The 15,421-nt window shown below is 39.4% G+C and overlaps 1 protein-coding gene across 5 annotated transcripts in view; it reads left to right on the top strand.

The window, feature by feature from the left end:
- KIAA0319 (KIAA0319 ortholog) overlaps positions 1-15,421 on the top strand; it is a 59,134-nt gene that overhangs the window by 27,966 nt on the left and 15,747 nt on the right. For all 5 annotated transcript variants that reach the window (XM_085571526.1, XM_085571527.1, XM_021553368.4 and 2 more), the window contains 10 exons: positions 1,923-2,106; positions 4,334-4,432; positions 5,095-5,192; positions 5,576-5,663; positions 6,211-6,303; positions 6,917-7,049; positions 8,746-8,974; positions 11,291-11,414; positions 12,815-12,947; positions 13,866-14,014. In XM_085571526.1, coding sequence (XP_085427652.1) covers positions 1,923-2,106; positions 4,334-4,432; positions 5,095-5,192; positions 5,576-5,663; positions 6,211-6,303; positions 6,917-7,049; positions 8,746-8,974; positions 11,291-11,414; positions 12,815-12,947; positions 13,866-14,014 — 1,330 coding nt within the window. The remainder of the gene's footprint in view (positions 1-1,922; positions 2,107-4,333; positions 4,433-5,094; positions 5,193-5,575; positions 5,664-6,210; positions 6,304-6,916; positions 7,050-8,745; positions 8,975-11,290; positions 11,415-12,814; positions 12,948-13,865; positions 14,015-15,421) is intronic.

Raw genomic sequence — 15,421 nt, 5'->3', positions numbered from 1 at the left:
GTGCCACTGCAGAAGAGGCACCCTGGAAAGGTATGTGTGAGGTGACTTTGTCTCCATCTGTCCTACAAAGCCATGATGGCTGCTTTTCATTTGCTGGACTGGCAAAGGATGAAGAGAGGAGAGGCCAGAGGAAGCTCAGGAAAGTAGACTTCCCTCAAATTCAGGAGGCAAAAAAGTTCTGTGGTTTGCCCAATTGTGGGAAGAAAATCCTTTTATGAAGACTGGAGTGAGTATGTAAAGGAGGCCTATCTGGAGGAAAGACCTTTTGTCAAGATACAAAGCAGGATGGGTTTCAGGTTTTCCCTGTACATGATGCTATCAAGTGTGAGATTCCTGAAGGCACTATTTTAGGTGAGCTGCGGTCCCTGATCCTGCTATCAGTGTCCAGCTGCTCAGAGAGTACTGTCTGCTTATGGAGCAGAGCTGGAGGTCTGACCACAAAGATGCTTGTTTTGTCTGTATTATGGACTTGCCCAAAAGTGCAGCTCTTGGCATTATTTTCTGCATCCTCATGGGTGGGCAGCCACAATCTCTGACACTGCACAGGGATTTTTTTCTCTGTGTCCATTGTTGAAAGTTGAGATGGAGTTGCAGATAACTTCCGTGCTCTGTTTTTTTTGTAGGCTGGCAAGGAACAGTTCCTGGCTTTGCTTTCACGTTCCCAGCTGCACAAGGAGCTGGAGCTTTTGATCCTGTCCAGAAGGCAGGGCTGCTCTTATTTCCTAGGGAGGCAAACTGCAAAGGGAAAGTAGAGCACCTGAAATGCAAAGAGAGTAGGGACTGTTCAGCTTTGAGCACAGAGAGTTCAGAGGATTTTAAAGATGTGTGTAAATAACTCTGATGGGTGTGAAGAAGATGGAGCCAGGCTCTTCTCAGTGCTATTCAGAGGTGGGACAAGATACAATGGACACAAAATGAAAAACAGGGCATTTTATTTAAACACTAAACCCCATATTTTTTTTCTCTGAGGATGGCTAAACATGAAGTTTTCCAGAGAGGTGGATTCTCTGTCCTTGGAGATACTCATAACCTCACTGAATTTGGTCCTAAGCAGTCTTCTGTAGCTGACCCTGCTTTGGGGGATGGGGCTGAACTGGGCTATCTCCAGGGGTCCCTTTCCACCTCACCCATTTGTGATGTAAGTGTACATTTCACCAACCTTCATAATCCTATTCTTCAATTAATAAACAATGTACAAATAATAGTATGTTGCTGTACCTTCACATGCCAAACAAAGTAGCCATAATTGGAAAAATGCTTTTCCCATATCATTAGATCAGAAATAAATCTTAAGAATATTAAGAAAAACCTGCTGGCCCATTGAGGATAATGTGTTATTGAAAGGCAAGATTAATCTAGTGCTGAGGTATTTGTGCCACACTTGCCATGTACTTTGCTGCAGTTCTGATTTAGTAACAAGGTGAGGCAGTGCTGCTTGATGCCTGAAGTAGAGACTTGTAGGGTGTTTTATTACTGTTGAGGAGATAAAAAGGCACAAACAACTTGTGTACTGAGAAGATGTAGTAAGAAGCAAGGACTCTGTTATGTTTGTGTATGGCACAAAACAATAATACCACATAGACTTTCTGACATTGGCTTTTAAAGATTTATGACTGTATTTAGACCTGTTGTACTGATTTTTTTTATATTTTGGTAACTGGTAGCATTAGTTGTATTCCAGGTTACCACATGACTGTTCTACATCTGAAACTTGGAAAATTATTAGCAATTGTTACAAAGCCTGATCAGAAAAAACTCCGGTCCTTGTTCAATGGATATTCTGTACATGAATAAAATCTCCTAGTAACATAAATCATTAGGGTCATCCTATGTGCTATTTAAAAAACAGCATACCTCTAAATCTAGAAATGTGAATAACTCTTTCCTGCAATAACTCTTTCCCTATAATTCCTTTTTTTCAGGCTGCTACACTTTCTTTTTCTTCAGATGAACCAGATTTCTCCCCGGGTTTGTCAGAGAAAACCCTGACTCCCACCGTGGCCCCAGAGAATGCCACTGAAGGTGGAATCATGCTACTTCCCACTAATACTGCACCATCTGAGCCCATGCAGCTGTTCACACCACCTGCTACTGCTGCTAAAGCAGGTAATGTTTCAACAGAGCTGGTGATCTGAGGGGTTGGACGGGGGGGAATCTGCAGATTGGACAGAGGGTGGGGATGACTTTTCTACTGTCAGGTTTCCAACCTGTTGTTAGTAAGACCTTATTCTTTATCCAAATGTTATATAATCCCGCTTTAAACGTGTAGACCTACAGTAACACTGCAAACCCCAGACCCTATACTCACTTAATTCTGAGGCAAAACCTTGACCAAGTCCACCATTAGTGGGAAATGACAACTCAAGGAAATACAGCAAAGTAAAAAGCAGAGATTAAGACTGGTTTTAAATGTTTTCAGGGTTTTTTTTTTTTTTGTTTTGTTTTTTTTTTTTTTTTTTGCTTTGTAAGCAATATCTGAAGCTTTCTGGGGTTTCAGAATAGTCTCTTCTATCCATATTGTTGTTTTTGGTGTGACTCTTCAGAACACTGCTCTCTCTCAGAAACTCTGCAGTAGTTGCTAGATACCATGAAGCACCATAGGTGGGACCTGAGGAAGCTCAGCCCTTAACAGTGGAGAACATGGCCTCCAAATCCTCAGAAATCAAAATTTTACTCTAATTTCAAAACTGTGGGGAAGCTTATCATACTTACAGCTGCAATACAAATGGTTTTATTTTGAATAGACTTTTAACTACCACGTCCTCTGTAGTTGTGTTAAATTCTGTGTGTATGTTCACATATCTCCTTTCTCCTGCTGTTTTCTGCCTCCCTGTGCACACTGACAAAGGGTTAGAAGGGCCACAAGAAGCAGAAAAGCACATATGTGTGTTTTTCTGCACTCCTAATGTACAGAGGGATGTGGAGACCTAAGTCCTCTGCTTCCTGGCAGAGAAAGTCTGGTTTCAGACATTCTTGGCACCCTCTACCAAAATGCAACCTGCCAGCAAGGATAGCAATAGAAGGTAAGAGGAAGAGATAAGCTACGAGAGATTCCTCTCCAATACAGTGGATCATCATTACCATTGCCTGTTGGCTAGGCAGCTCTTCCTCCTCCTCTTGTGAAGGAGGAGGTTGAAGAGGGCTCAAAAAGAAGTTTGGAAGAAGAAGCTGAAGGGAAGGTTGTGATGAATCTCACTGTAGGTACTGCTTTGTACAAGGATGCTTTATACCGCTTTGTATTGCTTTTGCCTAAAGTTTGTGTATTCTCAGCCAGACTGTCTAGAAAGTCTCAATGACAGTCCCTCCTTCTCTCTTTTGGCATTACCCTCTTCTAGCCGTTTTATTGTCATTGCATGTGAAAGTTCAAGTGCAAACCTTTGCTCCACAGGTGTGTAGGGCAACTTCCATGATCAGTTGTGAAGCCTTGGGTGAATTTAAATAGCAGTGACTGAAAGTGTATTTTCAGTGTCTTCACTGCATCATTTTTAGACCCATCAGCTGCCACTGCTGGGCAGTAGCAGAAGCAGTAGCTTCTTTGGCATCTCTTCTGAGTTTGTAAGCCGGACATTTACACACTAGTGAATGCTGCCTTCTAAGAACTTTTGTTCTGTGGTTTCCCAATACTAAAAGCAAGATATTTGAAACATTTGAAATACAGGACTAAGTAAACTTTCCCTTAGCTGTGCTTTGATATGTTTCTTCTGGTGGCTGTTTTTGTGTACTTTGGCATTTTTTGAAACATAAAAGTTTTCACAGACAATGACTGGATAGCAGGTGGGTTGAATGGGTAGTTCGGATAAGAAATAACCATTTGCCCTGCTATGCAAGTGGATTTCTTAAAAGGAACACAAGATGGACATTGGAACCTGCCTTGCAAGTGCCACACAAACATAGAAGTAGTACTCTTTTGTGAAAGAAAGTGTGATATTAAAGTTCTACTATGCTTTTTTTTGTCTTCTGTAACTGTATTTTTTAATTCCTGCACTTCGAATTACTGAGAACAATACATAACTCTTTATGCAGAGCATTGTTACCTCTGATATGAAGGAATAATGAGAATGCTTTTCTCTGAAACAGAAGTAGGGAAATGACACTTCATAGCTGGAGAAGAAAAAAAACTTTGGTTTGGTAAAAGGTGAGGGAATCACAGTCATGATTAAAAAGATCATTATTTTATAATGCATTAAGGATTTTTTTTTAATTATTGCTGCCTGTTCTCTATAGAATACTTGTCAAGTTTTACTTAATCCATTGCAAATAATATTTGAAGATACTAAATTTATATCAGTTCCATCTGTTATAACACAGTGTACTCATCCTATCTTACATGTAGTTAAAGAACTTACTGTATCTGCTGGAGATAACATACAAGTGATGTTACCAAAAAATGAGGTCGAACTGAATGCCTTTGCTGTCCCACCACCATCTACAGGTGAGTTGAATGCCTTGGTATACAAGAAGATTCATACACTACCAACTTGTAAATGCAGACAAGTTTTGAGTTATGTAAACATCCACCACTTAGAATAAAACAATTTTTCTCATTTTAATATTGCCTCTTTTGTGACTCTAACTACAGAGAGGATTTCTTCTGTTAGATTTTAAAGACAAATTTGTTTTAAGTGGCTTTTACTTTCAGAACCTGAACTTATTAGCCAGATGGTACAATAGAAAGCCTGTAATTTCTACCAAAAGACGATGTGGCCTAGTTTTTAGCATCTTACTGTAAAGCTCAGGGAAGGCAGGAAAGTAGGTTTTGAATGCAACATTTGCCTTAAAACTGCCAGCTTATGAACTGCAGGAGCAAGTAAAAGATGTTTCATAAGCAGCTATGTAAAATACGTTGGCTTCACATGAAGCTGGTTTTTGTGAAGAAGCTGATTATTTGTGAAGTCCATTACATCCTTGCTGCTTTACAAAGTTGCAACACACTGGGAGTTTAACATATGGTCGTACTGCTTCATTTTACAGGCTTAAACAGTAGCAGTCATTATTTCATACTGTAGCATTTTATCTGATGAGTGGTGAACTTGATTTCTTTGTTCTCTGGGCTTATCTTGAACACAAAACTGATTGTTTATTTATTGTTCTTAGAAACATCCTACATCTATGAGTGGAGCTTAATCAGTCACCCTGATGACTACAGTGGGGAAATGGAGCGCAGGCACAGCCAGACTTTGAAGCTCTCTCATGTAAGTGAGCTGTAAGCTCAGTCTAATTGTGTTTATGTGGTCCTTTTACAGAATTGTAACCTATGGGGAAGAGCACCTTGATCCAAGGCGTTCAAATGGCTTCAAGTCATCCTGCATCTCTTCACTTGTTTGTGTCACCAAAGTTATGCCAGTATCTTAGAGTGCTCTAATAATTTCCTAAGATAAAGTAAAAATTCCTCAGTGCTTGCTTCATTTTCCCCACTTCCAGGCAGTGACTTTTGGCTTTTTATGTATGTGTTTATAAAAGTAATTTGAGGATTCAGACATCCAAATTTATTCTTTTGTGATATGATTGTCAGATTTAAGCATATTTCTTTTGTATAATTCAATATGTAACCTTATTTGTTCTGTGTTTGTCTCAGTTATCAGTGGGACTTTATGCCTTCAAAGTGACAGTTTCCAGTGAAAATGCTTTTGGTGAAGGTTTTGTAAATGTCACAGTCAAACCAGGTAAATCAGTTGACCGATATAATTAATATTTTGACACAAGTAGAGCTTACTTATCCAACAGTCACTCAGTTACTGTTTGTCAAGGACATCTGCCAGTCCAGTCTTGCTGATGTGTTTCATATCTTGGTGTCTCTTAAGGGCTTTAAAGAAAGAACTAAGGGTCCTGCTCACTGTGTTTAAGTACTCTCTAGTCTTTCCCCCTCCTCAGGCAAAGCCTGAGATACCATCATGCCGCCTTTGCTTTTCTCCAGCTAGGGACAGCAATCACGTGCTGATCCAGCTCTATCTACAGGTTACAGTGCAGGGCTCTGATTTGAATAACACCAGGTAGGAGCACTGCAGGGGAACACTGCTGTGTCAGCGCAATGGTCATCAGTAACCTCTTCTTTGCCTTGTCCAAAAAGGACAGCAGATGCTGCAAAGCTGTGTGTCCTAGATTTAATCACTGGGGACTATTGATCTGTAGACTTAACATTAGTTTTGCCTGGGTTTTCACTAATATTTTTTTTCTTCCCCTTTTTTTCTTCCTCCTCTATCTTTCTCACAGCAGTCAGAATTAACCAGCCACCTGTTGCTGTTGCTTCACCCAAAGTGCAAGAAGTTTCCTTGCCTACAACTTCTACCTTCATTGATGGCAGTCGTATGTACTAGACCATCCTGTGCTTATATCCTATATTTTAATATACAGTTACAACATAATTGGTTGTCAATTACAAGTGAAATTTCTTATTCTCACTCCTCTCAGAAGTTCCTTGATTGATGATTTTTGGGGGACTGTGTGTCCAGTTACAAATTATTTTAATAAATTAAAAAATTATAAAACATAACCTTGCATGTGGAGATTGAGATGCAGTGTGTCAGACTGCTGCATCCTCACAGCAGCTATTCTTACAGCTTCTTCCTGTGCTGCCCAGAGAGCCTCTGTGCCAGTACAACTGGGGCCATAGTAGAAAGCTGTCAGATAGGGTATGATGAGGTGTTCTACCTACATTCATAATTTCTGGGTGTAGACAAGTCAGAATGTGTAGAGTCTGAGACTGATAATATTTTTTTTCATTCATGTGTGTGAAGAATTGTTTAGATAAATTGTACCAAAGGTAACTTGGTATGACTTTGTGGTTAATGAAGCTTGTTCAATTATACTTGTAGAAACAATTGTAGAAAACCAGTTAGGGATGAGTGTATGAATTACTTAAATATTCATTCCAGTAATTGCTACAAGAAACTGATGTGATATTCTTTAATGAATGTAGAAAGCATAGATGATGTGAAGATAGTGAGTTATCACTGGGAGGAAATTAAAGGTCCCCTGCGAGAGCAGAAGGCATCTGCTGACACACCTGTCTTGCACTTGTCTAACCTTGTTCCTGGAAACTACACCTTCAGGTACCTGCATGATGATTTTCTTGGGGGCTTATCTGTGATATCAGCTAAATGTTCATTTTTTTCTGTGCTCACACGTATCTCCTCAAAAGAATTTCATTTTCTTCTGCATATACTGTTACTCTTTTTTTTGCACAGTGGATAAACACATGGAGTGGTTTTATCAAAAAATGGTTGCAGTGATCCTTTATAATTCCTAATTACAGAAAAGAAGGTATCATAAATTAATTATGTCCCCATTTCCAGCAATAACAACTGTGACAGACTATTTTTTTCCTAGCCTAGAAGCTGGATAGTGCCCTGAATTAAACTATGAATCAGGCTGTGAAAGTCATCCTCTGAAGGGCGGTGGCAGACAGGATAATATTGGCAAACTTGTCCTCACAAGACATTGTTATGCACTAATTTTACTAAGAGTCATTCTGTTCTTTATAAACGTTTTTGCCTTGCTACTGGTTTCCTCCATTTATGCATTGCTGAAACTGGGGGCTGCCTAGATAGTGGAAGCAATGTTTGTGGTTTAAGGTGCTTTAGTAAAAATCAGTCCTTTTTCTGAATTGTTTGACTTAAAGTCCAGTCTATACAGAGGCAGACTTCCCACTGACCCAGCTTGGGTTCTTTGGCTGTCAGTGGGTTGCCTGTCAGTAAATCTATTTATGTATCATCACAGATTGTTGAGGCCAGCATATTTATACATTAACTGTGGTGCTTTGCATAAGTCACTAAAAGTTTTACAGCTTCTACTTCTTAATTCTGTATTTTTTACTGAAATTGTTCCATTGTCGGACAGTAGCAGAAATTAGTGTTAATTTTTTTCCATGTTGAAAAGGGCAGAGTCTGACTTACAAGCAATGCATCTAAGTGTGTCCCAAACCCTAGGGAATTAAGAAGTCAGTTGTTGCATCTCTGCACTTTTGAGGGAGGCTGACTTACCTGAACAGGCGTGTGTTGAAGATTACAAGAAATTAGCTGGTCAAAAAAATCCAGTACCTTTGATACACATGGATGTGCACCCATTGCAAAATGTACATGTTCCCTAATGTCTGAGGTAATGAGCACTAGTTTTGTTCCTGCTCATGTTCCCTTCCATGTGGTCAGCTGTGTGCAGTTTTCATAATAGAGGTGGATTACAGATTAATTGGTGAATTAATTTGAAGTGCCTGCGTTAATCTCATTTTAAGATTATTTTGTGCTTCTGAGAGGCCTAAAACCCTGTACATTTTTAGTTTTGTAACTTGACATTAATATTAATCTCCATTAAAATTAGTAATGATGTGCCACAAAGAAATAAGAAATGAGGGTCTGCTGTTCTGTAAGCAGAGCTTCTGAACATCCATAGTAGTTTTAGATGTTTCTCTGTACTGTTTCACTATGAGTGATGAATAAAATCCTTGTTTTTTACTGAGTACATTTCTAAAAGAGTTTGTAGTGAATGGTGAAGTTGCCATTGACAGCAGGTAAAGGGATTCAGAATATCTAGGGGTTTTTCTGTTAATAGTTGAAAGTTGTCTTTGTAAAGTTTTCCTAATTTCTTTCCTGCCTTAGCTGAGGAATATGTGTGTCTGAAGCAGAAGTTTATATCATATAATCAGTGGCTTTTGTTTGGGTGGTATTTGAAAAGGTGCCAGAAAAAGATTATTATTTCAATTTTGAAGTTGGCAGAAGTTCATCTTAACAGATATTGTTTTTCCTGTTGTAGACTCACAGTGATTGATTCAGATGGAGCAGCCAACTCCACCATTGCATCTCTGACTGTCAACAAGCCAGTGGATTATCCACCTATTGCTAATGCAGGACCAAATCAGGCAGTCACTTTGCCCCAGAACTTCATCACACTGAATGGAAACCAGAGCAGTGATGACCATGAAATTGTCAGCTATGAGTGGTCGCTTAGTCCCAAAAGCAAAGGCAAGGTTGTAGCAATGCAGGTATGTGTATTTCTCCTTTCATAGGATTGAAAAGCTCTCTTATCTTTGCCTCTAACATGAGCAAAAACATACCTAACTGCTCAAAAGCACTGAAATGCCTAGAGTGATGTTTTTTGTTTTTCTCTCACATGTATTCAGCTCTTATTTTAGATACGACTTTTAATTGCTTTTAGGGTTTTTTTGGTTTGTTTTTTTTTTTTTTTTTTTAATTCTTTGGGGCCAAACAAACTTGCTTGTTCCCTGGTGGTCTGGAAAGACTTCAAGATCACGTTGTCTGTCCTTGAATCCTAGAAGCTGTTTCACAGACTCTCATCTTTTGAGGCTCTGGGCAGGCTGAAAACTGGTTATAGGAGAATGTGGGGGTAGTCAGAGTTTTCTTGAAACACTTTCTCCTGGAGAGAGTAGAACTCAAATAGAAACTTAATTTTCTGAGTGAAAGATGACAAGACCTTTTGGCAGTGTTTATGCAGCCATGCTGTGGTGGATTTTTATGCTAACTAAAATATGGGTTTCCAAAGAGGGCTTACAGAATTTATTCTCTTATTTTCATTACTGTTTTTGTTGTTGTTGTTGTTTTGGGGTTTTTTATATCTGAGAAGTTAATAAATATTTTCATTGGACTTGCATTCACTACGTTGGAGATTCTTACAGCTCTATAGGCAGTTGAGATAATGAATGTAATGTATCCAGCTGAAACTCAGGAGCCATTTTTTATAAGACTTGATTTCTGCCATGTTGGAAAATGCTTTAGACCTTCAGAACTGAAAAGAGATCTCTGTACATATATGTAGGGAAGAAATAATATTATTAATGCAAGACTACACTGTAGAGGAAATTAAAAAGTATGGAAGGACTTACAGCATAGTGACTTCTTCTGATCATTCACCAAGACAAAAGCTTTCCAGAAGCAAACTGAACTTGTAGTTTCTGAGAGCTGTTCAATCTTAAAGCAACCTTTCTGAAGGAAGGGAATGACTGCTCGAGCTATCCAATGGATTCGCTGGGTATTCAATGTGGAAATGCAAGTATGTTACAGTTTCTTTTCAACAGACTGGTAATTTTTTTCATGTGCCTGAAGCTGAGTATCATAGAACCATAGAATGATTTGGGTTGGAAGGGACATTGAAGATCACTTTCTTCCAACACTTTGTCATGGGCAGGGATGTCACTCACTAGACCAGATTGTTCAGGGCCCCATCCAATTTGACCTTAAACAGTTCCAGTGATGGAGGATCCACAGTTTCTCTGGGAAACCTGTGCTGGTGCTTCACCACCTTCTAAGTAAATAATTTCTTCTAATATCTAATGTAAGCCTGCACTCTTTCACTTGGAAATTATCCCCTCTTGTCCTGTCACTATCGCCCATATAAATGTCCCTCTCTCTCCTTTTATAAGTGCCCTTACGGTACGGGAAGACTGCAATGAGGTCTCTCCAGAGCCTTCTTTTTTCTTCAGGCTGAACAACCCCAACTTTCTCAGCCTTTTTTGGGGGAGGTGCTCCAGCCCTCTGACCCATCTTCATGGCCCTTCTTTCAACCACTCCAGTGGATGCTGGTCTGTGGTGTATTATATGATATCCACTGTTAGAGTGAATGTAACAAGTACCTGTGCTGGTTAGTTAATAGTTTATCAAAGTCTTTTATTGTCATCTTTATCCAAAATAAAAAAGAAAGCCAAACCTATTTGCATTATGATTTGGTATTCCTCATATGAGAGATGCCACAGATATTCATTTTATTAGCAAAAGGACCTATGGTTGGGCTCAGTCATTTTACGACTTCTAGAGGTATCAGCAAATGCTGCTGGAAGAGTAAATTCAGGACAGAGTTGTCTTGTTTAATATGGAGTTTTTTTCCATAACCCTATTTGTTCAAGTCAAGCTTGGTTTTGCATTTAACAGTTTTTATAAGTACTAAAGGATGTCATGAAGTTTGTTTTTAAAATATCCCTAATGAAATGGAATAAGCAGTAGGAATTTTCATCAGTGTTTAATTTCCTAATTAAGAATGGTAGTCTTCCATGTGTTTCACAGTTATTGTTGTGGAGATGTGGCGTATGCAGTGGTTATACCAACAAAAGAAAATAGGATTTATTGCCTACAGATATTTCCCTGGGTTGGTAGGGACAGTTGCAATAGTGAACACATTACCTCTGTCTGCCAAATTTTAAGCCTCCTCTTTATCTGCAAAATGCATAAACTCCTTACTCAAACACTTTTAAGCATTTATTTTTCCTTACATTTTCTCTGTAAGACCTTCCATTACCCACAACCCTTTATGTTTTATCTGGTGCTCTGTCCTTGCTGATGCTGCGAAGGGAGTGCGGACGCCGTACCTGCAGCTCTCCGCAATGCAGGAAGGAGATTACACGTTCCAGCTGACTGTGACAGACTCTGCGCGGCAGCGCTCCACAGCCGAGGTGACATTGATCGTGCAGCCTGGTAAGTCAGTGCAGGCACATCTGGGTCCCTCAGGGCTGGCCCAGCCTGGTGCCTTGGTGCCGCTCTCCAACACCTCCTCTCCCCACATTGTACCACTGATATGGCAGCCGCAATGCCTGGTACCCCTGGGTCAGGAACTTGTCCACCTCCATTTGCTGTCAAAGCAGGCAGTTAAGTGTAGAATCAAATGCTGAATCAAACAAAATCCAGGTGGTGAGCCTGAGGGTCACACCAGCTTGGTTATGTAAGGCAACAGAGATCTGTTTGAATATGCTTCTAAAACCCAAATTGTTGCTCTTGAGTTTAATGTCCTACAGAGTCTGTTTTGAAAGCTGCTCAGAGTATCAATGAGCACTTTGTTCAATTTCCTAATTGTTTCGCAATTATCCTGCAAGAGTCCTTGTGTGATTTGAATTCACTTAAACAAATTGCATTGTGCTTCCTAGGAAAAAGTGTCGACCAAGGACTTTTTAAAAGCTGCGTCTTTCAAATGTTTATTTAGGTTTGGGAGCCAAATGATGAATAAGCTCAAATGATCTGGACCTCATGTGTTTGTTTTTTTTTTTTTAATGCTTTTTTTTTCACAGTATGTTTGCCTTTTGCATCCACAGTAGCCTTTTCTGCCCCTGTGCATGTCTCACATTCCACCATGGGGAAATGTTTTATCTTCTGTTGCCGCTTAATATGCATCTTTTGTAGATGATCCCTTCTGGAGCAACTTTACAGTAGTCATTCTCTGCAGAAACAAGAACATGAATTGAAAGTGTGGTGTGTGGTGGTGCCTTTTATGACCTGTTATAATGTGGAGTTAGAAAGATGCTATTGCTGAAGTCAGGCTCAAGGGTAAATAGATAACCAGGAAAATGGTAGTGTTGCCAGTTTTACGATGTCACAAAAGCAGAGACTGAAAACAGAGTAACAGGTTATGTTTCTGCACTAAATTCTCAAAGGCTGTATATTGATATTAGCTTAGTGGCCTTGAGCAGCAGACAGAATGAGTTAGGACCTTTTCTGAGGGCAAAGAATCATATTTGTGTGGGATGTTTTAAAGAGGATGGACTGGTGGAACCAGGAGAATACCCCACCACTCATGTTTCTTGACATTTCATGTAATGCATTGAGCATGCAGCAAGATTTTTGGGAATATGACTGTGCCTTTAGATAGGACAATGAAAAAGGGAAGTACTTGCAGTTGGATTTGGGATCCCACTTGCTATGGCATTTGGCTTGCTGCAGAGCTGACATCTCCCACCTGATGGCTTGTACATGTTATGCTTGTGGTTTGTACCTTTTGAGCCAATATATCAAAATTTTACTAAAATACCCTGTGTAAAATCTGATTGGCAAGACTTGCCAGTGACTACCTAGAAAATGTCATACACTAAATACTAATTTTGCAGAAAATAACAGTCCTCCAGTAGCGGTGGCTGGCCCTGACAAGGAATTGACCTTCCCAGTAGAAAGTACTACACTGGATGGAAGCAAAAGCCAAGATGACCAAGGCATTGTCTTCTATCATTGGGAAAATATCAGGTATCCAAAGATTTCACTAATCCTCAGTAAAATAGAGAACAAAGTGAAAGTGATTGAGTCTAGAGCCTCTTATCCAATCATTTTGACTGATGAATTGTGAATTATGTTCGAAAATTGCTTTCAGGACAATCCCACGTGGGTAGTAATAGCATAAAAATAGCCATTTTAAGTTGAACTTAAAAAGCTCAGGCAATCTCTGCCTATCTTTTGCAATGTTTAATTTTGAGGCCTACTTTTATAAAATTAAGAAAAAATGACAGGGACTTTTGTGTCGCCTGTTAAAAAGCAAGTAGCAGGCTTGGATTGTATCCTGTAATATACAAAGTTTTTCCATTTGTGCTTAGAACTAGGGTTTCTCAGTCACTTGTTTATTGAATAATAAAGTATCAGTCACTTTGTCCTGAACTTCCAGTAATGGGTGACTAAATCAGTCATGAATGATGATGGAAAATATTTTACAAAAGCTTATAATTCTATGTTTATGTGCAAATCTAACTGATCTTTAATAAAAAGGCAAGGTATTTTAGCTCATGCAGCTGTCGTACCTGGTACAGGAAGAGGTCTGCTGGCAGCCTGTACAGGTTGTGAGTGGCTCTTAGAGCAATATAATTTGCATTAAATAGCTATTAATTATAGTTCTATTTTCATGGTCTCATGAAATAGAACCGTGGTGAGGTTGAACTTCTGGGGGGTTTTTCTATTCTTCTGATAGGTCGGGATGTGTGCTTGGGTGCTTTGAACGTCTTCAAAAAAGGCATTAATGAATTCTCTGAACTAAACTTATGTAGTTCTTTAGCCATCAGTCATTACAGCAGTAGTAGAACTATAACACATAAAATCAAAAGGCCTGAGCAATGCTGTTGAACTCACAGTTTGGCTGCCTGGGCACAATTATTTTTGTGAGATGTCTTGTTTCAGTGGGCCAAGCTCTGTACAGATGGAAAACACTGACAAGGCAATAGCAACTGTGACTGGTCTCCAGGTTGGTACCTATCACTTCAGGCTGACTGTGAAAGACCAGCAAGGCTTGAGCAGTGCATCTGTGCTCTCCATTACTGTGAAGGAAGGTAAGCCTGGCTGCTGCTTCTTAGGCCATAGTGGGCAGCTGGACACTTCATTCAGTTGCTGATGGAATGTGAAAGAAAGCAGAACAGAGAGGTGTAACATATTTGATGTTATATTTCAAATGTGTTTAAGAAAACTGCTCTTTTGTATTAAAGTAGTATTGTGAGTGACTGGCAGAATTAATTTCCTTTGATGCAAGCTGTTTCAATGTTCGGTATATGCAAAATTACTTGTAATAAACGTGCTTCAAAATAATTTTTTTGACAATTGTATGTCTACATCATTAGGAAGATATGTTTTTATTTTATCTTTGAAATTAAGCTTTGGGCAGAAAAGCAGTTTTCCTGTGGATTTTAAAGTAACATCCAAGACAAGATGTCTCAGTTTTTAAGTTTTTAAGTTCCACTTAAAAATTTATTATTAAAAGATCTGAGTTGTTTGGTTTGGGGTTTTTTTTTTTTTTGTGGTGTGTTGTTGTGGTAGGTTTTCATTTGGTTTGGTGTTTTTTAATTATACAGAGAAACAGTTGCTGTAGTGTGGGGTATTTTACGTTTTTTGGGTTTTTTTTCCCCACATGCATGCTGTAGAAGAGGCTGTAGGACAATCATAGTAGTTTGGGTTTGGAGGGACCATGAAAACCATCTTGTTCCAAACCTCCTGCTGTAGCCTGGGATACCTTCCACTTGACCAGGTATCTCAAAGCCCCATCCAGTCTGACCTTGGACACTTCCTGGGATGTGTTGACTTCAGCAAGCCCAGGAATGCAGTTGGCTTTCTGGACTGCAAGTGCACGTTGCTGGGTCATGCTGAGCTCAGTTAATACCCCAAGTCCTTCTCTTCAAGGCTTAGAGGCATTATGCTGACTACTCTTAATCCAGTCTCTGCTCAATTTGTATTTGGGATTGGGATTGCCGTGAGCCATGTGCATCTTGGAGGAGAAGTTAGGCTTTGTTTTACTCATGTGCATCATTGCTTGAACTGTTTCAGAGTTTCAGTTAGTGTTCAGTTAGAAGTATGTGGCAACAGCTCTTCCCAAATGTATCCATAGTCTTGTTTGTGCTGTGAAGTATAGCCACATTAAGTTCTGTCTACAGTCACAGGTTTGATATTAAAAATACACAATTTTCCTATAACCATGTTTAGTCAATTGGTTTTACATGGAAGAGACACAAACCTATGCTGTTAACAGCCAACACCCTTGATATCTGCCCAGGATTGAATTATTTATGTCCAACTATTTGTGTACAGTGAGGTATTTCACTCAGCCCCATAGCCTCTGTGAGCCCTGGCTTACTAGCTGTGCTCTGAAAAAAAATCAGTGATGTCTGGTTTCTGTAAAGAGAACATGTTCATCTTTCTTTGTCTTTTTTTTCACCATATGACTAATGCATGCCTTAGTTTCACTGCTA

Source organism: Lonchura striata, chromosome 2 (genome assembly GCF_050655825.1).
Source record: "Lonchura striata isolate lonStrDom1 chromosome 2, ASM5065582v1, whole genome shotgun sequence".
In the NCBI taxonomy this organism is placed as follows: Eukaryota; Metazoa; Chordata; class Aves; order Passeriformes; family Estrildidae; genus Lonchura; species Lonchura striata.
The sequence above is the reverse complement of the archived record's forward strand: the minus strand, read 5'-3'. Positions and strand labels throughout refer to the sequence as shown.